Here is a 26,225-nt window from a genome sequence, read left to right on the forward strand (position 1 = left end):
GCTATTCACTTGTCTCTTCTCTGTAACAAGTAAACGCATCATTTCTTTTGTATTATATTATCTCTGTATTTGGGTTTCTTTACTCACTCCACTACTTATAAGCCTAAATTTTACTTGGCTAATTTTATGTGTAACACTTATGGCAACTGACTTTCTTCTCACAGGAAGAAAACAGGAATTGTCAGGAAAGATGACTCCCAATTAAGAAAGGATGAAAGAATTTAATTTTAGCTACCCAGCAGGATTTATCTTACTGGGATTTTCTGACCAGCCCCAACTGGAGATGGTTCTCCTTCTGGTCATTGCTACCATCTACATTCTGACACTGCTGGGAAACTCAATGATAATACTTGTGTCACTCTTGACCCCCAAACTCCACACACCTATGTATTTCTTCCTCTGCAATCTCTCCTTTCTGGACCTCTGCTTCACTACCAGCATTGTCCCACAGATGCTTTGGAACCTCAAGGGCCCCGAGAAGACCATTAGCTATGCTGGTTGTGTGGCCCAGCTATATATTACATTGGGCCTGGGCTCTACTGAGTGTGTCCTCCTGACTGTCATGGCCTATGATCGCTTCAATGCTATCTGTCGACCTCTCCACTATGGCATTATCATGCATCCCAAACTTCTCCAGCTGCTAGCAGCTGTGGCCTGGGCCAGTGGTTTCGTGGAATCCACAGTGCAGAGCAGTCTTGTATTCCAGTTACAACTCTGCAGTCACCACAGGGTGGATGATTTCATGTGTGAGGAGCCTGCTCTGATTAAAATTGCCTGCATGGACACAACTTTTCTAGAAAATGAGCTTGCCATCGCTACTGTCCTCTATGTGGTTTTACCTCTGGGGCTAATTTTGGTGTCTTATGGCTGCATTGTTAGAAGTGTGTTAAGGATAAAATCCACAGAAGGACGGCGGAAAGCATTTGGGACTTGTGGGTCCCATCTGATGGTTGTGGTTTTGTTTTATGGTACTATAATTTCTGTCTACATTCAACCTAAGAGCAAATACACACAAAATCACAAAAAATTCCTTATCCTTTTCTATACTGTAGTGACTCCCTCTCTTAATCCTTTGATCTATACCTTGAGAAACAAAGAAGTTAAATGGGCAATAAAACAGTTGTTGTCAAAAGACACAAGTTAGGGGAAAATATGAAACACACCCATTTAGGCTCTCAGATTTTAATGTATCATGTAATTATGCTTTTCTTTAACATTAGTAAACCTCCTAACTAAAATTAGGTGGTAAATTGTCACCCATGATACATTGATGTTGGCTACTTTGATCTTTTTTATGCTTCTTTCTGCAAATCTTGTATAGTATAATGTTTAGATACTTCATAGAAATCAATGAAGGAATAAATTACTTTATTGGTACTTGATTGTGCCTATGTATCACACATTTATAAGCTTCAGAGTTATTTCTCCAGTGACTAATGACATGACCCATGACACACAGGACAAATCTACTTTCTCATCAGAACAGTCAATCATCTACCTCATGGAAGAACAGCTTGAACCATAACTGTTCAGCTTTAAGTTTACCTGACAACATTTCCTATCACGTGTTAGGTCTCACACGGGCTAGTCCCACAGTCAGTACGAGTTCTGTTTATCGTTTTTGGATGCTGTAGAGAATACCACCTAGTATTAAACCACCATTATCTCAAATTTTGCCTTATTTTGGGAGATGTTTGTTCATTTTAGCAAGGTCATCGTGGTTTGAGCACAAACAGACTCACAAGTGATTTTTAAAATCATTCTCACCACAGATAAAGTTGTACAGAAAGATGAGCTGTGAAACTGGCTACTGATAGGAAGATGTTGCTAAGGCAATGGAGCCAAACTCAAGCATCTCTTGTCACCATATACACACTTTCATTACCTTTGATCAACCTTCAATCTCTAAACTCAGATTCTAAGACAAAATGCACAAACACAATTTGTGTTCTTGATATCTATGTTTACATATTTGGTAACAAGCTGTTTTTTAAATTACTTACAACAATGCCATCAGTGTATTGAGTTGTATAGATTCTTCCAGATGTGCCTGGGCTATATCTATAGGCTGGTTTTGGGGAGTAGCACCCACCTCCCTTGATGTGTATAATATCACCCTTGTTTGTTTTCACATATGTGGCCAATGAACTATTCGAAACTTTATGAAAGACTTGGCAAGCATCTGTTGTGTGCCTCTGCCCTTTCCTTTGTGTTAATAGTTTAGGTGAACTTCTGGAAGAGCATAGTTTATTTAGTTTAACTTTTTGCAATATCACACACATGAAGAACATAATTATTTTTGTGTTCTCCAAAAGAAAAGGATGTTACTAACACTCATATCAAGTAACCAAATATTAACAACGTTAAGGAAAAAATGTTGAAAGGGGTGTTATTAATCAAGATGTCTTGTATTCATAAACTTCTTTGATGAATAGTAACTTCTTTGTACAACTATTTAAAGATAATATATGTATGTATGTGTGTTTGTATATATAAAAGATTAACCTAAAAATGCAAAGTCTACCTTGTGTATCTTCAGTTGCCCTACTGCTACTCATGCCACTACTACAGAAAAGGTATCAACTACTGCTATTTCTGCTGCCATTCTTGTTGCTGCAAAACTGTACCATTCTGCTGCTGCTGCTGCTACTCCCATCCTCTGTGTTACCAGTTCAACCCATTCTACTGCTTTTGACTAGGATCCAAAGAAAAGAAAACAAAATCACTTAAGGGAAATCTTTAATTGGGCTCAGTGTTGCAAGAGGCAGCATAGGTAGACATCTCGCTACCAGGAGGCAGCATAGACAGTCGTATCTCAGATGGCTCAAAAAGCAAGAGGAATAGCTTCCTTATACAACAAGAAACATGGGGGAAGAGGTAGTGGCAAGGATTTTTTTGACCAAAACATGGAAGGCCTCATGCAAATGAAGGGCTGTGTTTAAACCAGTCACAGGCCTTCTGTTCTATGTACTCACTAACCATAGGCCTTCTGCTGGTCGATTAGGAAAAATGTTTGGAATTGACTGAAGCTTGTCATGGCACTTTGTCCAGGCTCTTTTCAACATATTATGACTGATACTGTGTCCTCTGAAGCTAAAGCTGAGTTTTGTCAGCAGACAGATGCAGTTGTTATGTAACTTCCTCTAGGTGACAGTGGAATGCTCAGCATACCAGTGTTGTCATGAGAGTAGCCAGGATAGCTGCTTGGCTGGTAGTCCTTCACTAAAGGAAGTGGAATCATTGGTATTCCGTTTTAGTAAACGTGTAAAATAGCTTTAGAACTGCTAGCTTTAACTCAATGAGAAATAGATGTTAGAGTAAGGCTTCTGAGTAGAGTTCTTCGTTTTAGCCATAGGATAAGTGTGGGAACCGGCGTGGCAGGAAGTCCGGCCCTACACTGGTGTCACCATCACAGTGGCCTGTGGCCTTAGGTTTGCAGAGAGGCCTAGAGGCCTGAGGCCTGAGGAGAGGCCAGTCCTGCAGGAGGGAAGAATAGAAAGAAGCTCTCTCCTCTGGAGGTTTGGAGGTTGAGACTGTTGGAGGTTTGGAGGTAGGGGCTGTTCTGGGTTCCGGGTTCTGGGTAGTTAGCTCAGGACAAGGTAGTCAGCTCAGGACAAGGTAGTCACAGGCCTCTGTGAGGCCTTCTGGGTTGTAAATAAAGCGCCTTTGTAAATAAAACTCTTTGCCATCTTTAGCTGTGCCTCCATGGATTTTTCTCACTCTCATGTCATTACATTAGTAGTCAAAATATTTTTTCAAAAATGTTTTGCTCGGGGCTGGGGATATAGCCTAGTGGCAAGAGTGCCTGCCTCGGATACACGAGGCCCTAGGTTCGATTCCCCAGCACCACATATACAGAAAACGGCCAGAAGCGGTGCTGTGGCTCAAGTGGCAGAGTGCTAGCCTTGAGCGGGAAGAAGCCAGGGACAGTGCTCAGGCCCTGAGTCCAAGGCCCAGGACTGGCAAAAAAAAAAAAAATGTTTTGCTCATATAACATAAACTAATTTTTCACTATTCTAGAGGCTGGAACTCTTATCTTTCACAACCATAAACTTGCACATAGTTGGTCATCTTTCCTATGTCCTCACTTGTTTTTCCCTCTGAACTTGTCTGTGTCTTAATTTCTTCATCTCATAAGAACACCAGTTATATTTAATTAAAAAAATGCCCATCCTAATGACCTTATTTAACCTTAATATGTTGTTTTGTGCTGGTACTGTGGTTTTCTCCTTTAGTGTTTTCACTCAAGGCTGGTACTCTATCCTTTGAGCCATAGGTCACTTCTGGCTTTATTTAGGTGGTTAATTGGAGATAAGAGTCTTACTGACTTTCCTGCCCAGGTATCAGCCTGCAGAGTATCTAGAATTATAGGTGAGAGCTGGTTCCTGACCATTTACTATTGAGTCAAATTAACCTTCATAGATTCTAAAAAATTATCTGTTTGAGAAATTTACTTGAAGACAAAATACCCTTGTGCTGAAATTTTATGCAAAAAGAAGGTATGGTTTTAGATTTTTATTTCATACTTAAAAGATTGTCATTTTAAATATTGCTTAGGTGTTGCTTAAGTGTATTGTTAAATATGACTGTAAAGTTATTTTTTTGCATTGCATATGATTCAAGTCAAGGGAGAAATTTTCAGATGAAAACTAAAATCAGCCAAAAAAAATCCTCAAGAATTAGAGAGAAATTTCAGTGTCAAGATATTTTCTAAGTACATTTTGGTTCTGTTCCATATTCTTTTCACTGAGAAACGGATACAGAAATACAGAGCAGACCACAGAAATCTTGAAATGGAATGTGATCTCCTGGGTTCTGGAATCAGACAGCCTGGACTGAACACTGATTCATCATTCCACTTGTGGACACATACTGATCCATTAATGAGCGTCAGTATTATCACATCAAAGTAGAACTATCGCACTTTGAGAGACCAAAGTACATACAGGACGGGTCAAAACAAGGATAGCAAGAGTAGTTTATGAAGATTTGTCATATGATAGTGTGATTAATGTAGTTATTACTTGTGCATAGGTCAGCTATTGACTCTGCTCCTCTCCTAGAACTAGATGTTCTAATTCAAAAATATGCATTTTTAAGTTCTTAGGGCTTCTGGATTATATAGTAAGTATGCTAGTTTCTCTTTGGGCAAGTTATTGAGTGTTTTCCAAATATGCTGAGTCAGGATAACTCTGCCCATATGTAAATTACATTAAAATCTTAAAATGGGGCTGGGAATGTGGCATAGTGGTAGAGTGCTTACCTAGCATGCATGAAGCCCTGGGTTCGATTACTCAGCACCATATAAACAGAAAAAGCCAGAAATGATGCTGTGGCTCAAGAGATACAGTGCTAGCCTTGAGCAAAAAAAAGCCAGGGACAGTGCTCAGCCCCTGAGTCCAACCTCCAGGACTGGCAAAAAAAAATCTTAAAATGACTTTTTAAATTATTAATAAAAATTTCATCCATCATTGCATTTCTATACTAATTTTTGTCTTTGAAAACATTTTTGTGGGTAACTTGATGAAAATGTGTGAAAATTTTGTTTGAAGGTTCTATAGCAAATAGTTCTAAAATTAAAGTTTGGTAAAGAAACATCAATACTTTTTAAGTACACAAAATTCACACATAAAAGTTATCACTCTGAAATATGTACCCATAAGTTCAATTCAAAAAATTTAAAATACTTTTACAGAAAGAAATAATGTGACTCATAATGTCACTAAGAATGTAAAAGACAAATGGAACAGATATGTGTGGAGGTCAGAAATTAGATGAACCCTTAGGTACACAATATGTCTAAATATCTGAAGTGAGAATTTGAGAAATTTCTGACATATTAGTACATTATAAATCTGGTAAGTTAAAAATCTCAGCAGTGTGGAAACACTTTTCTGTATAGTTAGAGTCCCATAAAAAATGTATTTAGTAGACAGCTTCTTTTAATAATTTGCGTTCAACATAACACTGAGTCGAGATTCTTCTAAAATCCCAGCGAGTTATTAAAGAGGTACATCGCAGGACAGAGGAAAGATTGAACAGAATTTCCTTGGTTTCTTTACTTGGATGAACACTTTTCCAAAGTGCACATTTGCCAGACTCTGTTACAATCCATGGGTCAAAACCTCCCTCTTTCTCAGAGTTCTCTTCAGGGCTGCCTTCACTTCCTTGTTCCGCAAACTATAGATGATGGGGTTCAGCATGGATGTCACCACTGTGTAGAAGAGAGCTAGGAGTTTATCTGTTCCTGGTGAGTGGCTGGCCTTGGGCCTCAAGTAGGTGACAGTTCCGGAGCCATAGAATAGTGTCACTACAAGTAGGTGGGAGGAACAGGTGGAGAGAGCTTTATGGCGGCCCTCAGGAGAGGGCATGACCAGCACTGCAGCCAGAATCCTAGCATAGGAAGCAAGGATCAACACAAATGGGCTGGAAATGCAAAGGACTGCCACCACAAAGACAGCAGCTTCATTGTGGGATGTGTCTCCACAGGCCAGTGCCAGGATGGGTGGGAGATCACAGAAGAAATGGTCAATCTCACAGGGGCCACAGAAGTCCAAGGAGAAAATGTAATTGGTCTGGCCCAGGCCTACCACAAATCCCACCCCCCAGGAAACTACTGCTAAATAGGCGCACACCCCACGACTCATCCTTGTGGCATAGTGGAGTGGAGAGCAGATGGCCATGTAGCGGTCAAAAGCCATGGCCGCCAAAAGGCAGCACTCGCTGATAGCAAAGAAGGTAAAGAAGAACATCTGTGTTGCGCAGCCCTCCCGAGAGATTCCCCGGGCCTCACTCACGAGGCTCTGCAGCATCTTGGGAATGACAGAGCACGTGTAGCCAATCTCCAGGAGAGACAGGTTGGCCAGGAAGAAGTACATGGGGGTGTGGAGTGCTGGGTTGGTGCGGATGGCAAGCGCTATGAGAGCATTGCCTGTCAAGGATGCTAGGAACATGAGGAGGACCAGGGTGAATAGCAGGAAACACTGTTCAGAGACCTCGGAGAACTTGGCAAAGGAGAAACGTTTGACAGACAAGCTGTTTTCCTGCCACAGGGAGCAATTGAGACTCATCTCCTGGAAAAGAGAAGGCAAAGACATCGTGAGGTTTCTTAAACCAGAGGAAAATGAGTCCACAGTCAAAATAACGTGGCTCACCCACTCCACCTCCATCTCATCTTGCTTCCATCTGCCCCACCTGAGTTCACTGTTTCTGCCCCTTATTTCAAGAGAGCATAATTGTAAGAGAAGTATGCCATTTCCCCTTCAGCCAGGCTGAAGGATACTTAGGCAGCCCTTCCCAGGCTTTCCTCCCAAATAAAGCCTGTGGCTGTGTTGACTTTTACCCTTTCTATTCTTTTTCTTTTCTTACAATATAAATGAGAGTGTTTTCTGACCTATATTTCTAAAATTTAAACAGTTCTGAAATCAGCACTCATCTCACAGATCTTCAAATGAAATCCTATTTTATATTTGAGATGTTCCGTGAACTTTCTGAAATGTATGTACTTAAATGTATATACATGTGTTTATTTCCATTTGTGTAAATGAAATGGAAAAGTGATCATTTCATCTCAATTCTCCCTTCATGCCTTCCTTTAATAAGTCATCAAATCCTCTAACTAAAGATTCTCTCATACCTGTTCATTTCTCTTCATTTCCATTGTCTGTTTCTTGCTTTGTCTGGGGTTTCTTCAATAAGCATTTACCCCAGAGTAGTTCACACTTACTGTTACAGGTACTAGAATTCTCCAAGGGGGGGAAAGTTTCTTTCTCTCCAAATGAGATTCAGGGCTGGGGATATGGCCTAGTGGCAAGAGAGCTTGCCTCGTATACATGAGGCCCTGGGTTCGATTCCCCAGCACCACATATACAGAAAACGGCCAGAAGTGGCGCTGTGGCTCAAGTGGCAGAGTGCTAGCCTTGAGCAAAAGGAAGCCAGGGACAGTGCTCAGGCCCTGAGCCCAAGGCCCAGGACTGGCCAAAAAAAAAAAAAAAAAAAAAAAAAGATTCTCACTCTCCAAATGAGATTCATGCTTTACTGACTGATTTATTTATAATTTCATGATTTAACTGTCATCAAACTGTCAGTGAAGGACATAAGTGTATAATCCAGGAAAACATTAGAGTAAAAAGCCAGGGGAAAATTCCATGTAAGAGAAACCATAATGCTGGAGTTTGAATAAGGATCAGTGACTAGTAGACAACCAGGAAGCAAATGTGAAGACCCAGTGGTAGAATGAATGCAAGGAATTTAAGAATATGAAAATAATGTCCATACTAATAAAATGAAGTCATTTCACTGGGTCAAAATAAAGCAAATTTTTAGAAATCGGTCATTTTTCAATGACCAAATTCATAGATTTTCATGAATCATACTTAGAAAATTAAATTTCAGTTTATAAAAAAGCGGTAATTTCCCTTTAGAAGATAAATTGTGGTAGACGATTGTAGATAGGAAACATCCAGGTAAAGCTATGCAGGTGAGATTCTCCCGTGGACAACACAGACGTCATATAAATGGCTGTGGTGAAGTCTTAACATGGCTTAGCCTTCTTGGGGTTCACTTTACAGCTTATTCTAATTCTCAAGACCCTCTCACCTAGTTCTAAGGATGTGCCTTTTAATTATTAGAATTATCCAATTATAATCCAATTATTAGAATTATCCAATTATAATGACTTATTTAATCATTATTTTTGACTGTCTCAGATTTGGAAACATCACTGAGTGATTCAAACATTTATTTGCTGTTTTTTCTAATGAAATGTTTGTTTTCAAACCACTGAAGAAAATTATGCAGCACAGTATTAAATATTATAATTTGAAACACTGCAGTGTTTATTATCAGGAAACCAAATGTTAATAATTATTATGTAAAAATAATCCCTAAAATCCTTTTACAGTACACATATTTTATTTGCAATTGTATGGAAAAGTTCATAACTATCATTGCCCGTTACTTCTCACAGTTTCCCAGTAATCATTTCATAAAGATGTAATATTTAGCTGAGGGGTGCTTTGAAATAGTCTGGTTGAATTTGGTTTAAAAGGGGGCATCTCTGTCCCCCAACCATAAACTATATATAATTTTCCTGTGAAATAATTTGTGTAAAGCAATTCTCAGCTTCTATCTGAAATGGGAACTGAACATCTGAGGCTATTTGTCTATTTTTGGAGGAGACAATAATGAATTAAAAATAACTGCAAGAATAGGAAAATGCTTTGAGGACCGTCAGCTATCCATTTTCACATGTTAAGTTGCTGTCTGCTAAAGCCATGATAAGATATCTGCCATGACACATACCTTTAATCTTGACCTTTGAAGTGGAGGAGAAGAAGAAGGTTACTGTTTCAGATGAGCCACTCCCTGATATTTTCTGCACCCTCGCCTCATGACAGCCCACAGCTCAGAGGAGGTAAGCCTCCTTTGCCTCATCTCTAAGACTGTAGTGAGAAGTCTTTCTTGTAATCAAGAATCATGTGTGAAGATGGTATACTTCACAAGAGAGAATCATGTCTCTCCTGACAATATCTTCAGCTTCAGAAACACACACACACACACACACACACACACACACACACACACACACCAAAATGGAGAGACAAAGGGGAAGAAGGAGAAAGAGACCTACAAATCTATACTGATCATATGGTAGTGTATTTGAGCTTTCTTCTCTACTGAGAAACAATGGCATATAAGTATATCTCACTGCAATTCTCTGTCTTTCCTTATTGTTTCACTTTCCCCGAGGGACATGTAATTTCTTCTCCCTGGAGAGTGTCAGGAAGCAGTTCGAGTCTCCCTCTTGAGAGTCATTCTGGACAGTTCTATCTCTCTTTGGAGGAGAATGCCAAACCTGGAGAAGCCAGAAAAGTAAATGTAAATGGGAAGAAAATGAACAGTGAATCTAATGGCATATTAGTGGAAATCATTATCATAGAATGTGTATATAGTATGGTACAAATTATGGTAAATTATACTCTGAAAGCAAATTATTTTAATATATTTTATTGTGATTGTAGAGGTGATATACAGAGGCGTGGTCAGGTCCGTGAGTTAGGTTATGAGTACAATTCTTTTTGAACCATGTCTCCCCTTCCCTAGCTCTCTCCCAGTTTTTCCCTTCCAACAACAAATTAACCTATGTCAACTATTAATTTTAATTGTCCAATGAGTCCCTTTTATTTAAGCAATTACCAAAAATAATTTTGAGAACTACATAAGCAATTTTTACTTATAATGTATGTATAAAATTAATATTTATTCTGATTATTATACAAAATTTACATAAATAAATTATAGTAGATTTTCTGGATCTGGGAAAAGCTGGGAATGCACAAGACTCATAGGATTCAGTGGATGCTTGATTTATTTTTCTATCAACACCACCTACAACCAGTAAAGCTGTGCCACCTTCCAACATATCTTAAATGTTCATTTTTTCAGTTGAATACAGCATAAAATAAGCCCTCTGTTAGGTTTGGAAAGACTGGCATTTGCCTTGTTTGGCACACCATTTGCTTGTTGGGAGAAACATTTTCTCTGTTCTGATTAGGAAAAATTAGGAAAATACCAAGTAGAAAAACCAATGATTTAAACACAACCAATGAAAGCACAAGGCTGTGCAATGCACATGTGGGAACTTAAGCTTCTTACTTTTGAATTTATTTTGATTTTAATGCATTATTTTTAACCATACTTGGTCAAAACTATACATATTAAATCCACAAACAAAGCAGTCATAGCTACTCAGGAGGCTAAGTCCTGAGGATTGCAGTTCAAAACCAGCCTGGGGAGAAAAGTCTGTGAGACTCTTATCTCCATGAAAACAATTAGAAAACCAGAAATGAAGCTGTGGCTCAGAGTGGTAGGAGCTCTAGCCTTGAACTCAGGGACAGTGTCCAGACCCTGAGTTTAAGCCCTATGACCGAAAAAAGAGAAGAAAAGAAAAGAAACCTACTGTAGATACTTTTTATACTTTTCTCTTTTCATTTGAGGAAGACTAGAAAGAAATCAGTGTCTATTAAATAAAAAGTTCCTATAAGAAAATGGCAAAATGTAATAATAAAACAATTTTTTTTTTGTTTTTTTTTTTTTGGCCAGTCCTGGGCCTTGGACTCAGGGCCTGAGCACTGTCCCTGGCTTCTTCCCGCTCAAGGCTAGCACTCTGCCACTTGAGCCACAGCGCCACTTCTGGCCGTTTTCTGTATATGTGGTGCTGGGGAATCGAACCTAGGGCCTGGTGTATCCGAGGCAGGCACTCTTGCCACTAGGCTATATCCCCAGCCCCAACAATTTTTAACCAAATATGAATTCAAAAATGGAAGGATGAATGATAAACACTAGATTGTCAGCCCCAATATAGCAGTAATAATATCAATGAAAGTGGCCTGCTATCTTAAATAAAAACACAAGTATTTTCAGGGTAGATTGAAAGCTAACAAGACAAATACTGTCTATATCAAAAGGATTAAAAAAGACCACACATGAATGTTATACCAAACATAACTGACACAGTCATCTTACAATTATACAATTCAAATATTAGATGAAAACTGTTATTAGGAGCAGGGAGAGCCAATTCCTTAAGATAAAAGTTTTTGTCAATTAGGAATTCACACTAACTCTGAATTAATGAGTTTCCCAAAATATTATTTTAAAAGGCAAACCAAAATATGGCAAGCACAAAAATAGATTGATAAGTCCATAGTCATAATTGAGTAATTTGTAATTATTCCTGTAAATACAATGAATAAACAAATGCCAATAGGAAAAGCACAATTAACAAAAATTACCTAGCCTAAAGGCAACATGGACATCACCAAAGATGTACATAATTTTTGAGCATACACAGAACACTTAAAAAAGTTGTCTATATATTGAATAATAAATCAAATATGAATGCACTTAAAGGGGTATACTTAAGAGCACGATACATTTTGTTCATCAACGGCTTTGTTGAATGACAACTTCTTTCTACAACTATGTAAAGATAATAATTATATATATAAGATTAAAATTATAGACCATTTGATATATCAAAATGAAAGCAAGCTAAGAAATCAGCAATCTTTTTTCTTAATACATTTATAACATCATTCTAAACATAGAGAAGCAATAACCGAATAATAGATGTCAACATGAATTATTATCAATATCTTGCCAATTGTTTCATCTATTCACTGCCACAAAATTTTATTATTAAAAGCAAAGAACTGTCAGAATAGTATCAATGAAGTTATACTCAATTTAAAGACAAAATTAACAATATTCTCCATATTATCTAGCAACATATTTTATCTGACTTAAAATTGTTCATTTGTTTCATTCAAAACAAAATACAAGTTTCATGAATTACATCCATTGGTCATGATGTCTTTCATTAATCCTTTAGGTACTGAAACATGACCTACCTACATGTTTCATGCTACTCTTAACATGTAATGGGTCAGCAAGTATTTTCTATAATAGAGCACATATTGGACACTTTTGGCATTGTGGCCCAAACAATCTCTGTAATTTCTCTGAAATGGGAAACTCTGGTTTATTCAAAGTATGAAAATAGTCATATAGAATATATAGTTGAGTGGGTATTTCTCATTAAAATTTTATTTATACAAATAGCAGGGAAGATTAAGTCCATTACATGATTTACAAATGAGCCCGTTACCACTTGTTGAAAGATAATTTGAGGAAATTAATCAGGCATAGTGATTTTATAGTTTGATATAGAAATTAGCCCTCAGAGTTAGAACAGTGGTAAATTCCCTTTCTCAACTTTCTCAACTGATATACACTACTAACTTTTAAGTCCAGGACTACCTGAGTCTCACAGTGCTAATTCATTACTATTGAACTGAATACAATCCTGCCATTCCAGGTTCTGGAGACCAATAGCAGGGACTGAATACTGATCCATCATTCATTTGTGTGGACATGCAGATGCATTAGGGAGCATCAGTACCACCATTTAATAGCAGAACTCTCAGTGAATCCCAAATAATGACATACACTTGAGAAATGGTAGAACCCACAGTTTCCAGTGGTTTTTATAATGGTACTCTTGTACAAATAATTATTAATGCCTCATAGAACAAATGTTAACATGTCACCCCCTGAAACTAGATCGAATCCAAAACAAAGCAATCTAGGTTTTGATGTTTAGGTTTAAAAAATTCTCATTTCCTTTAAGAGCAAGTTGTTGGATAGTATCCATATTTGCTGATAAATATATACCTGGGACAATTCTTCACATTTCACAGAAATCTTACAAATGATTTCTATATGTTGAATGATACCCACATTTTCTTCTTCAGTTTATATATTCCAATGTTATTTCTTTCTTTAAAAAAAAACAACAGTACAAGAAATGTGCCCAAGGCCTAACGTATGAAACTGTAAACTCTCTGTACATCACTTTGACAATAAATAAGAAAAAAAATTAAAAAACATTTCATAGAAGTTTGAGAAGAAATGCAGCAACATTCATTTTAGTATTTTGCAGTTATGAAATGAAAGGGTTTGGGACTTTAAAACTCGTTTCTTGACCAGAGTTCTCTGAAGGGCTGCCTTCACTTCCTTGTTCCGCAAACTGTAGATGATGGGGTTCAGCATGGATGTCACCACTGTGTAGAAGAGGGCTAGGAGTTTATCTGTTCCCGGTGAGTGGCTAGCCTTGGGCCTCAAGTAGGTGACTGATGCTGAACCATAGAAGAGGGTTACTACAAGTAGGTGGGAGGAACAGGTGGAGAGAGCTTTATGGCGGCCCTCAGGAGAGGGCATGACCAGCACTGCAGCCAGAATCCTAGCATAGGAAGCAAGGATCATCACGAATGGGCTAGATATGCAAAGGACTGCCGCCACAAAGACAGCAGCTTCATTGTGGGATGTGTCTCCACAGGCCAGCGCCAGGATTGGTGGGAGATCACAGAAGAAATGGTCAATCTCACAGGGGCCACAGAAGTCCAAGGAGAAAATGTAATTGGTCTGGCCCAAGCCTACTATGCATCCCATTCCCCAAGAAACCAGCGCCAAGTGGGCGCATACCCCACGACTCATCCTTGTGGCATAGTGGAGTGGAGAGCAGATGGCCATGTAGCGGTCAAAAGCCATGGCCGCCAAAAGGCAGCACTCGCTGATACCGAAGAAGGTAAAGAAGAACATCTGTGTTGCGCAGCCCTCCCGAGAGATTCCCCGGGCCTCACTCACGAGGCTCTGCAGCATCTTGGGAATGACAGAGCACGTGTAGCCAATCTCCAGGAGAGACAGGTTGGCCAGGAAGAAGTACATGGGGGTGTGGAGCGCTGGGTTGGTGCGGATGGCAAGCGCTATGAGAGCATTGCCTGTCAAGGATGCTAGGAACATGAGGAGGACCAGGGTGAACAGCAGGAAACACTGTTCAGAGACCTCGGAGAACTTGGCAAAGGTGAAACGTTTGACAGACAAGCTGTTTTCCTGCCACAGGGAGCAATTGAGGCTCATCTCCTGGAAAAGAGAAGAGCAAAGTCATCTGAAGTGTTTTCTCACTTGAGGAAAATTTGCTCCTTTTAGTCCCTTAATTAAATCAAAGAGGGGAATTTCTATCATTTCCAAACTTCACAAAGCTCAGAAATCACCACTTATCCTCATATTTTTACATCAAGTCACAGTATATGTTTTGTATATTCACCGATGTTTCAAAATCGTACTTTTTTCCTAGTCACAAAATGGGAAAAGAAAACCCAAGTTTGTTTTACCTCCATTCTTCTTTCCTGACATTAGTTACCAAATACTTGCCGTGAAAGAGTTTCTCGTACCTGATCATTTCTCTCCATTTCCTTTGCTCCTTATTTTGTTTCTCTCAGCATTTCTTCAACAGTCCTTGAGCCCAGAAAAATTTACACTTACCCTTGTATGTATTGGGATTCTCCAATGAACAGAACGTCTCTCTTCCCAAGAGTTGTACTAGAGCAATTTATATATTTTATATAATTTTGTGATTTAAATGATCATTAAATAGTAAATGGAGAGTATAGCTGACTTATGTCAGGGTTAAGGAAGAAGAATCAGGGACAATCCCTAGGCAGAAAGAAAAGCTATTTTGTAAGTTGAACATACAAAGACAGCTCAATAGGTAAGCAACTAGGGGTGGCAAAAGTCCATTGGGAGAATACACAAAAATAAAATAAGATAGATGAAGAATATACTAAAATATGAAAAAATGTCAACCTGAAGAATGTTTTGAAACAGGGTAAAATAAGTTTCTATTTTCAATGATCTGATCATAAAGAATGATGAATCATATAGAGAAAATAAACCCTCAGTGTAGTGTTTGGCACAAAAAATAAATATTAATTATTATGTGATCATTATTTCTAAAAGTTTTTAATAGGCACAATTTCAATGATGAAAAGTTTTTTGAGAGCATTACCCATTAGTTTCTAGTTTCCTAAGTGTCAGTTCTTCAAGATGTAATATTTAGCTGAGATACACTTTAAAATAGCCCAGCAGAATTTGGTTAATCATTTGGCTAGTTTTACATGTGCTGGACAATGTGGGCATCTATGCTACCCAACAGTAAACTATAATTAATTTGCTATGAAATAATTCATGTAGATAAATTTTCAGCTTTATTTCCTCAAATGGGACCTGGGATCTGAGGAAATACCTATCTTCTTTGGGAAAGGGAATAATTACTAATGCACATGAGGACAAAAACTAGAAAATACTTTTGAGTCTCATCTGCCATCCATTTTCATATATTAAGTCTCCGTCTCCTTCTATTTCTAAGATACCAGCTGTGACACATACCTTTAATCTCAACATGATGGGACGAAGAAGATGGTTAGTGCTTTGGACGAACCACTTCCTAATTTTTCTCTGTACCTTCTCTTCATGGCATCAGAAATTCAAGTCTCCCCCCATCATCTCTAGGATTGTACAATGAGAAGTCTTTGTCTTTTTTGAAGTCAGGGCTCATGCATGATCACAAGAAGATTGTGTATCTCATAAGAGAGAATCAGCTCTTTTGGAAATACCTCCAGCTGCGCACGCACCCACACAAACACACACACACACACACACACACACACAGCAGAGACAGAGAAAGACACACAGAGGGAGACAGAGAGACAGAAAGAGACAGAGAGATTACAAAGCTATACTGATCACAGAATAATACAGGTCAGATTGCCTCCTTACTGAGAAACAATGGTATATAAGTATATTACACTGCAATTCTCTCTGTCTTCCAAATCCTTAACCTTTCCCCAAGGGACTTAGATAATTTCTTCTCACTGGAGAGTGTCGGGAAGATTTTTTTTATTCTACCCCTGGAGAGTTGTTCTGGACATGAATCTCTGTTTGAAGGCAAAGGCTACTATTAGAGAAGCTTAAGAAGCAAATGTGAAACATCAACAGTTGAATGTGACAAATGACATATTAATGGGAATGACTACCATAGGCTGTACATTCAGCGTGATATGCACTGTAGTGAAATTATACTATTGCCATCAATTCTTTTTTAATTTTATTACTGTCTTCAAGTAGTTGTACAAAGGAGGTGCCATTTAACAAAGCAGTTTATGAATATAATGTATCTTGGTGAGTGTCACTGCCTTCAACATTCTCACCCTCCTTCAGCCCACCTTTCCACTTACTTTTCTTAATTTTGTGGTATATACAATGAATTATCACCTTCATTCTTCCCTCCTCCTCACTTCATTCATCTATTCCTCTCCTCTTGGCCCCATCCCGCCTCTTGCATATCATCATTTCCTGCTACTTGTTTTGTTGGGGTTTGACCAAGTAAGATTATACTAGTTGAGCTCTCCATAGGCTAAAGTAATACTTCTGTTAATTCATTTGTAGTTACTTGCATACTGTCCAATATGCTCACTTATAGATTTATAAGAATATGAGAGAAATCCTGCAACCTGTGCTTCTCTAGGTCTGGCCCACTTCCCTTAATATAATTTTTTTCAAAGTCTATTTCCTTATGAACAGTACAATATCATTCTTTCTAATAGGTGAGTAAAATTCCATTGTGTATATATACCATCTGTTCTTGATCCACTCATCTCCACTGAAGGGCATCTGGGCTGATTCCACATCTTGGTTATGGTGAATAGTGCTGCAAAGAGCATGGCTGTGCTGAATGCTTTACTTTAGACTTGTTTGTGTCTGTTGGATAAATGCCTAGGAGTGGAATTGTTGGGTCATGGGGAAGCTCCATGTTTGGTTTTTGAGGAACCTCCACACTTCTTTCCAAAGTGGTTGAACACACTTATATTCCCACCAACAGTGTAATAGAGTTCCATTGTATCTAACATTTGTTGTTGTTGGTTTTCTTGATTGTTCACCATCAATTCTTTAACCATTGCAACCTATTAACATAAAACTTTAAATAGTGGGCTGGCTGTAGCTCAGTGGCAAAGCACTTGCCTAGCAAGTGCAACGTCCTGGGTTTGATCCCCAATATCAAAAAAAGAAAAAAGAAAAAAAAATTAAATAGTAGGTTTTATTTAAATAGTCATTGGAAATAGTTTTGAAAACTATGTAAGAAAAGTTTATTCATAACATACTGATGAAACTAATATGTGTTCTGATTATTATGAATGACTTAAATTAATAAATTATAGTAGATCCTTGGATACCCGGGATGTATGGTTTGGAGGCAAAAACAGTAGAGGAAAAACTAACTGCTCAGGACATATAATTTAGTAGTGTACTGTGGATGCCCAGTTCATTTTTCCAATAATACTACCCACAGTGACCAAATGTGTACCAACTTCCAACAAAATTAAAATTCTTACTTTGTAAGTTAAATTAAGCACCCTCCAAGCCCCTTGTAGAATTGGAAGGATTGGTATTTACTGTGCTTTTGGGCACCATTTGCTTGGTGGGAAGTAAATATTTTTACAAAGTTAAGGATGTGGAAATAGTTACAATAACTGAATCACCACTGATAACACCATGAAACTGAAAACTTCTTCACATCAGTTGAGCTGTGTGTGCACGTTAGAATTTTTTTTAATTAAGTGTATATTTTAATGAAAGTTTATCAAAACCACATTAAATAAGTCCACAAATAAAGTAGGACTACTGTGCCTAATCATCCAATAACAAAGAAGACTGACAAAGCACCTACTTATTGCTAAGAGTATTAAGTACTGAGAGTTAGAAGTATTTGCAAGGATAGCCAAAGAACAGGATAAGGTGCACTTACTGCTGGATCAAACATATCTGCAATCACACCTGCTTAGGCAGCAGAGGCTGGCAGGTTCATGGTGTATGATCAGCTCCTACAAATAGCTAGTGAGAGCTCATAAATAAGCCAGGCACAGATGTACACAATTGTAGTAAACAACTGTGAACCAGGTGTAGGAAGGAGGAACATAGTTTGAGGTAAGTAAAACAACAACAAAAAAGGGCTGTATGTATGATGTAAGTAGTACAGTAAAACAAGCAATGACCACAAAAAGGTTTCTGTGTGTTTATTATAATAAAGAAAGACTAGTAATGGGATATATGCATTTTAATGATATAAAAGAGAAAGAAGAGGAAAGATCAAAGCATCATTTGACTAGGAGATCCTCCTTTTTACAGCCTCTTTAACTCTGAAATTCCACATAAGGCACATGTTTCACAGTCTGGATTCTATTCTTGGGTGATAGTTCTCCTGAGTTAGGACTTGATCGCATGCATATGATGAAATGGTGGCTTCTGCCATGATCGTCAAGCAAAAGAGTCTGAAAGGGTGGAGCCACGGGCCACCCATCCTTTACTTGCTAAGCTGAGGTGCTTACATTTCTCAGCTTGTTCAGAATCCCTTTGAGGTGGAAAAGTCTTTTATCTGGATCTATTAATTAAATGGAAATCCTCCGTATCTTTATTTTGTTGTCTTCCACTAAGCTTTTCTTTGTGAAAATATTTTAGATTTTAGGAAATAACTCAACGAAAATAATTAGGAAGTTTTTTTGTCTTTTCTAATGTGGTATATTACGTTACTTTTCTGATGGTTTAAACTACACTTACCTTCCCAAGGTAAATATGGATTACTTATGGTGTTTAAATATTTTAATATTCTACTGGTTGCATTCCCTAGAATCTTTTTTCAGTCTATGCTATAGGGTGTCTTGTTTTAAAGTTTCCTTCTCATGATATGTTTTTGTTTAGTTTGACTTTCAGGGTAAAACTGGCCTGATACAGAGAGAAAAAGTATTCTATGCTCTTCTTATTTTCTTTTGTTGAAATTTAATTTTATTGTCAAGTTGATGTACAGAGGGGTGCAGTTACATATGTAATGTAGTGAGTACATTTCTTATCAAACTTATCTCCTCCCTCATTTTTCTCCCACCTTCCCTCCTCAAATCCCCACCCCCAGATTGTACAGTTAATTTCCAACATATTGTCTTGTATCACTGTTGCATTGGTTCTCCTTTTATCCTTTGTCTCACCATTTTGATGTTCCCTTTCCCTTCCCTAATTAAGATAAATGTATACACCAAAATCAAATACAGTGACAGCAGAGGCTAAACCATAGGAAAAACAAACAAAACAAAAAAGAAATAATTTCAGATAGTATGTTAAAAATAACAATGAAAAACCACTTGTTTCCATATCTTGGAGTTCATTTCGCTTAGCATAGTCTTATATGATCATATATGCATAGTCACTGAGCTATTGCGATCCTCTGCTAGGACTATACTAGACATATATTAATTATTACCAATGAGGGAAAATATAGAGTTTATGTTTCTTTGGGTCTGGCTCACTTCACTTAGTATGATTTTTTTCTAAGTCTTTCTATTTCTTAATGAGTGGGGCAATGTCAAACTTTCTGATAGAAGCATAAAATTCCACTGTGTATATATACCACACTTTCTTGATCCATTCATCTACTGAGGGATATCTGGGTTGGCTGATTGTTCTTCATCCTAGGCAAATGGAGCATTAGCAAGGGTCCAACAGCTGTCAATCAGGCAGTTACTTTGGCTCAATCTCCAATATCTTAGCTTATTTAAAAGAAAATTAAGCTTTAAAGGGGTCCTTACAATGACACCTTATCAAGATTAGCAGCAATTTATTAGTCCTTCATCAAGCCCTAACAATGCTTAACTCCTGTGCTGATTCCCTCCCAAAGAGATAGGTCACTCAAAACTGTCTCAATATTGTAATGCCTTTGTTTTGTATCAAATTGTCACCTATACATCAGTTTTATAATATTTATCTGTTTCTAGTTGTTTCTAGGTATAATGACACATGATGAACTGAGTCTAGAAAGGGCAGATGCCCTTTTAGTTCTCAATTGCCTATTTCAGTGACAAGGTCTCTTAACATTTACCCTAACAGCCTACTCACACACATTGTTAAATTACTGAACAAAATGTTATGTAACTAAAAGATTAGGAGTTTTAGCATATTAGAAGCTATTTTGGAAGAAATTTGATGTGAGCAGGCCTAGCCTTTGCATTATCTGAATTTCTGAGAAGTCCCAATATATTTTGTCAGGTTTGAAGAACTTTGTATGTGAGCGTCTCAAAACTTTATTTGATCAGCGAACCTTTTACAAAGTTTAAGAAATAGTGACAAGACAAATGCATTACTACCAAATGATTCACTTTCATTTCCTTGAAACAGAATCTACACTTAAAAGTCTCTCTTAGTGGCTAACTTGGTATATGACATATGCAAATGTATTTTTAAGAGGTCTTGATAATTATGCCCTGATTACACAGTGGTTCTTTAACCGTGGAGGTAAATGAGGTGACAATTCCATGGGAATCACAACCTTGTACATGCATCTCGCTGAAGGTGAGAACTTTATTTTCATTTTCTTCAAGATTTTATTGCAGAGTGTGAGTTGAGGGCCTGATAACTTTTCAGGCCAAAGCTGTAAGTGTTGGAAAGCATTTCTTTCTGTGCTCTTTCCCTAGGAGACCGCTGCTCTTGGTCACTCTTGTGCTGGTATTAATTGCCCTATGAGGAATATAGTGTTCCCTGAGTGCCAGTCTAGGCCACATATCATCATTTCTTGTTACCAAAAAAATTTCATTATTTTAAGACTCCATAAATAAGTATCTTCTTGCCTTACAGAACTAATATGAAGAAACAAAGTTTGTAGAGGTAAAAATGAAATGATTATGTCTTTTTTTCTTCCCCATCTACATTCATTGTAACATCCCTATAGAGAAAATATAATTTTTTTCTTTGAGTATTTATGTCAGCCTTTTTCAAACCATCCAGCCAATAACTAATCTGTTTTTATTCCTGCTTTTTATGAAATGTTTTATTATTAAATAACATATTAAGTTGACCTTTACTGTTTATATTATAAAAGAATTGTATTTGAAATAAATTACTTTTCTAGTTCTCTTAACTTTTTGAGGGGGTACATTTATCAACAGGAGAATACAAAAACAGGAAAAACAAGTAGTTTCAGGAAATTTTGTGCAATATCCTATTGACTATTGGTTTTTAAAGATTCTTTCAAATTATGTGGTTTGATGTGATGCTGAAGACAATATCTTTCCGATGCAGTTATACCTTTGCATTTGTACATGTAACTGGGCAGAAGTTATGCTTGTGTATATGTATATATAGTAATTGTTTTTGTTCACTAATTCTAAACCAATCTACGTAGAAAACTAAAAAAGAATTTGCTTATATTACAATATATGCATTTAAAGAAGTGGGGTATTGTAAATTATGACACTCATAGGCTCAATATTTCTAGGGATTAATGATTGAATGGTATTACACTGAATTACATATGGACATTTTGACTGCTTAGGAAGGAAAACTTGCAGATATAAATGTATAGTAGTTAACTTGAGAAAGCTCCGTAGCCTTTCTGTTAAGTCTATTTCAAAGCATTAAACCTGATCTGATAGTTTCTAAGAAAATTGAAATTCCTTGGCTAAATAATGGAGAGATAGGGGCTGGTAATATGGCCTAGGGGTAGAGTGCTCGCCTTGTATAAATGAAGCCCTGGGTTCGATTCCTCAGCACCACATATATAGAAAAAGCCAGAAGTGGTGCTGTGGCTCAAGTGGTAGAGTGCAAGCCTTGAGCAAAAAGAAGCCAGGGGCAGTGCTCAGGCCCTGAGTTCAAGCACCAGGACTAGCAAAAACAAACAAACAAATGAAAAATTCCATAAATAATGGATAGGTAAACACATGTATCCTTTGAAATAGGAGCACTATTATATGCATGGTATAGTGCTATACATTTAAAATATGGTTAAAATACAACTTCAGAGAGTAAGACAGGCAATAGGGAAAATATAGCAGAAGAGAACTAATAATGGCACCAGCTCATTATAAAATATGCCTTTATTATCTAACCTGTTCCAAAACAGGCTTGCATGCTTACTATAAGAAGAAGCACTTAAAAACAGACATTTAAAAGAAATATCATTGTCAATAAGGAGTTCCCTTTTCATTTTAGGTCACTTGACATGTTTAATTAAATAGCTCCTTATATAAATTGACAGAGTTAAAGAAAACTCTACTTTTCAGAAAAGAAGTTTCTGCTGGAGTGGAGCACAGTACTTCTTTTGAAGATGTTCATTAAAAAGTCAATATTAGGGGCTGGGGATATAGCCTAGTGGCAAGAGTGCCTGCCTCGGATACACGAGGCCCTAGGTTCGATTCCCCAGCACCACATATACAGAAAAAATGGCCAGAAGCGGCGCTGTGGCTCACGTGGCAGAGTGCTAGCCTTGAGCGAGAAGAAGCCAGGGACAGTGCTCAGGCCCTGAGTCCAAGGCCCAGGACTGACCAAAAAAAAAAAAAGTCAATATTAACAGGTGAGTAAAATTTGATATGGGTAATTAACATAAAGAAACATAGAATCAGCAAATAGTTTGAAAAAGGACTTAGAAATTTGATTTGGTTGAAAGAAATTACAAATGGTGGTTGATAATTCTACAAACAGAAAGGAGGTAAATTTAAGCCTTGAGTTTAAAAACAGAGTTGGTTAATTTGCAGTGTTAAGACACAAAAATTGCAAAAAAATGATCTATTTTATTGAAATAAAAATATATTGATAAATATCTTATTTTTGAATGATTCTAATGACTACATATGAGCAAGAAATGGGCAAGACTAAAAGCCAAAAGATGGAAGACTACTTAGAATGTTTTCCTATCTAGGACATCAATTAGAAATATTCCTTTAGTATAGAATTCAGTAATGTTAGGAAATGAAAATCGGATTGCCTTAGCAAGTAAATTACTCTAATAAAATTGAATAAAAAATTCTTTAAAATTGAGAAGAAATTCTTTGAATTAAGAAGGAACCAATATGCGTTGTATTGCTTTGTTGAATTGGTGACTCCTTTGTGCAACTACTTAAAGATAATAAAATTATTTTTAAATAAAATAAAAAAGAAGGAATTAAATGGATTTGCCATTCACTACTATATAATATGAAGTTATGAAAGAAAAAATGCAGTTTATCCTCTACACATAACCTTAGGAAAAAACAAAATTTGAAATATTTTACTTTTACTAAAATAAAATTAACAGCTCTAAAAATTATTTTTGCAAACATAAATTTTGTTTCAACTTACAAGAATTACTGTTACTCTCAGCGGGTTCTGTTAAAATACTACAGATAGTCAATTTTTATATTATGTGAAAAATATGAATAGAACACTAATAAGATGGTATCAAATAGGTAATTAAAACATGAAGGTTGGATAGTTCACCCTAGTTCGCATGATATTGACAAATGCATATATCAGAGAAAGTACTAAAGTATTGACATTTTCAAACATACATCTACTTTTGTTACTTTTATTATTTGCACTTAAGTAGCTACAAAGATGTTCGCTGATTTGATAGTACATCTGCTTTTCCTATAGATGCTGTTGAGGAAATAAAAAGATTTCCAGAAAAAAAAAAGATAACTGCAATAACTGATCAATAAATATTGATCTTTTATTGGTCCTTCTTTTTATATTTCAGCATATCTTTTGACAGTTGTCTGGAGCTCTGATTACTTTTCGTTCCTCTTGAGACCAAATAAATCTGTCTTTGTCCATTGGATTCTGTCTCTGTCTCTTTCTTCTCCCCATACATAACATGCACTGATTCTTCATCTTTACGGTTAACGTCTCTCGGTTGTATATTCAATCCTGATTGCATTCCAATAATGCCTACATTTTTGTACTTTTCTTCCTCTTTTTTCAGGAGTAGAGTGATGAATATGATTAATGGGAGTTTAGGCGGCGATTTCGTCCTGGTGGGCTTCTCTGATCACCCACGACTTGAGAAGATCCTGTTCGTGGCCGTGTTGATCTCTTACCTCCTGACACTGGTAGGCAACACAGCAATCATCCTTGTCTCCTGCCTGGATCCCATGCTCCACACACCCATGTACTATTTTCTTACCAATCTCTCCTTTGTTGACCTCTTCTTCACCACCAGTATTGTTCCCCAGCTGCTCTGGAACCTCCATGGTCCATCCAAGACAATTTCTCCCATTGGCTGCGCTGTTCAACTCTATGTGTCTCTGGCGCTGGGGTCCACGGAATGTGTTCTCCTAGCTGTCATGGCGTTTGATCGGTATGCTGCTGTTTGCCGACCACTTCATTATGCCACAGTAATGCACCCTCGACTTTGCAAGTCTCTTGCAGGAGTAGCCTGGCTGAGTGGAATGGGCAACACGCTGATTCAAGGGACCATCACCCTTCGCCTGCCTCGTTGTGGAAACCATCGAATTTATCATTTCATCTGCGAAGTTCCTGCCATGATCAAGTTGGCCTGCGTGGATATTCATGCCAATGAGGTCCAGCTCTTCATGGCTTCCCTGGTGCTGCTCCTCCTTCCCCTGACACTTATCCTGGTCTCCTATGGGTGCATCGCTCAAGCAGTGATGAGGATCAGGTCCGCTGAAGCCTGGCGCAAAGCTCTTGGAACTTGCGGATCCCACCTCATCGTTGTATCCCTTTTCTACGGCACCATTACAGCTGTCTACATCCAGCCTAACAGCTCCTATGCTCACAGCCAAGGGAAGTTCATCACGCTTTTGTACACGGTGGTCACCCCCACTCTAAACCCTCTCATTTACACCCTGAGAAACAAAGATGTAAAAGGAGCTTTAAGGAGGCTGGTGAGGAAAGACAAGAACACAGGAGAGTGAGAAATTCTCCTGAAGTAAAGATGCAGATAGAGCTCGACCAAGATGGAGATGGTGATGAAGGCAAGGAGGGTATTTCTTACAACAGCCTGGCATGAGATTTGTGTTGAATAACTCAACTCACAACTTTTGGGGGCAGAATCTATAAACAACTGAAATTAATTCCTTTCATTTTTCTGGTCAGAGCATTCAAAGTTATATACTATCTAGATCAACATCTTTGCTATCTGCCAGACAATAAGTTTGCCAACAAACAAGGCTTGCTTCAAAACCCTCTAATGATTTCCTTTTCTATTCATTTTTCTTATAAAACTCTGGCTCTGTTTTATTAGCCCAAATATCTCTATTGGTCTATCTCTTTTGCACAAAATAAACCATGTGCTGCTAAATAGCTAGATGTGGTTGAGTTCATCTTTAACAATTTATGGCTGTCAGCATAACAATATATTCCTCATCTGGATCCTTGGCCCAAAAACATATGAAAATGCAGGTTGTCTACACTGTACTCCTGTTTCCGTCCCTTCCCCAGCTGCACTGGGAAGTTCCATTATGGGACTCTTTGGCTTTCTCTGTTCTATGTTTGATTCTTTGCCAATGTAGGTTTTTCAGTAACATTTTGATTATCCATCATAGCCAAATGATAGTAGGTTTTGAGTTTTAATCTATGGCATTTAGATTATTAGATAATTTCTGTCAAGAAGATCATAGGAATCCAGTCCTTGCTGGGTAAAATTGGCAAGAAATCTAACTAATTCTTTTGGGACTTTGTGTATGCAGTTGCTTGTGCCTGTTTATTAATATACCTGAAAATTCGAGTGTCTAGGAATTATAAAGCTTTTTTTCAGAGCATGTAGGATTATGTGGTTTGTCTTTCTGATATATCAGGGAATCTTCTCTGGGCTTTTTTTTTTCACATCAATATGTGTCTCTAATTGTAAAGATAAGCACTCTCTTCCTTTTGGCCTCATTGACCAATCACAAAAAACTTTGTGTCTGTGGAAAAAGACTGTATATCAAAGATGATCTTTATATGCCATGCTCATAAATATTTTAGCTTTTATAAAATTGTGTACTAAAAGGGAGTCTTAGCATGGAACTGAC

At 37.6% G+C, this 26,225-nt stretch overlaps 4 protein-coding genes across 4 annotated transcripts; 2 read left to right on the forward strand and 2 right to left on the reverse strand.

Annotated features, from left to right (window-relative positions):
• The first annotated feature begins 211 nt into the window (after positions 1-211).
• Positions 212-4,985, forward strand: LOC125353582 (putative olfactory receptor 2B8). The gene is made up of 2 exons (XM_048349272.1): positions 212-1,122; positions 4,949-4,985. The coding sequence occupies exons 1-2, from the start codon at positions 212-214 to the stop codon at positions 4,983-4,985; spliced, it is 948 nt and encodes a 315-aa protein (XP_048205229.1).
• A 1,119-nt stretch (positions 4,986-6,104) lies between these two features.
• Positions 6,105-7,073, reverse strand: LOC125353583 (olfactory receptor 10C1-like). The gene has a single exon (XM_048349273.1). The coding sequence runs from the start codon at positions 7,068-7,070 to the stop codon at positions 6,105-6,107; it is 966 nt and encodes a 321-aa protein (XP_048205230.1). The 5' UTR covers positions 7,071-7,073.
• Positions 7,074-13,485: 6,412 nt separating this feature from the next.
• Positions 13,486-14,484, reverse strand: LOC125353584 (olfactory receptor 10C1-like). The gene has a single exon (XM_048349274.1). The coding sequence runs from the start codon at positions 14,479-14,481 to the stop codon at positions 13,486-13,488; it is 996 nt and encodes a 331-aa protein (XP_048205231.1). The 5' UTR covers positions 14,482-14,484.
• A 9,701-nt stretch (positions 14,485-24,185) lies between these two features.
• LOC125352205 (olfactory receptor 2G3-like) lies at positions 24,186-25,127 on the forward strand. Its single transcript, XM_048347334.1, has one exon. It carries the CDS (start codon positions 24,186-24,188, stop codon positions 25,125-25,127), a length of 942 nt encoding a protein of 313 aa, XP_048203291.1.
• The last annotated feature ends 1,098 nt before the right edge of the window (positions 25,128-26,225 follow it).

Source organism: Perognathus longimembris, chromosome 6 (genome assembly GCF_023159225.1).
Source record: "Perognathus longimembris pacificus isolate PPM17 chromosome 6, ASM2315922v1, whole genome shotgun sequence".
NCBI lineage: Eukaryota > Metazoa > Chordata > Mammalia > Rodentia > Heteromyidae > Perognathus > Perognathus longimembris.

Coding starts and splice junctions, on each gene's coding strand:
- LOC125353583 (XM_048349273.1), bottom strand. CDS start 7,070: ATGAGTCTCAATTGCTCCCTGTGGCAGGAAAACAGCTTGTCTGTCAAA.
- LOC125352205 (XM_048347334.1), top strand. CDS start 24,186: ATGAATATGATTAATGGGAGTTTAGGCGGCGATTTCGTCCTGGTGGGC.
- LOC125353582 (XM_048349272.1), top strand. CDS start 212: ATGAAAGAATTTAATTTTAGCTACCCAGCAGGATTTATCTTACTGGGA. Junction 1,123..4,948: donor AAATGGGCAATAAAACAGTT/GTTGTCAAAAGA, acceptor AAGTACATACAG/GACGGGTCAAAACAAGGATA.
- LOC125353584 (XM_048349274.1), bottom strand. CDS start 14,481: ATGAGCCTCAATTGCTCCCTGTGGCAGGAAAACAGCTTGTCTGTCAAA.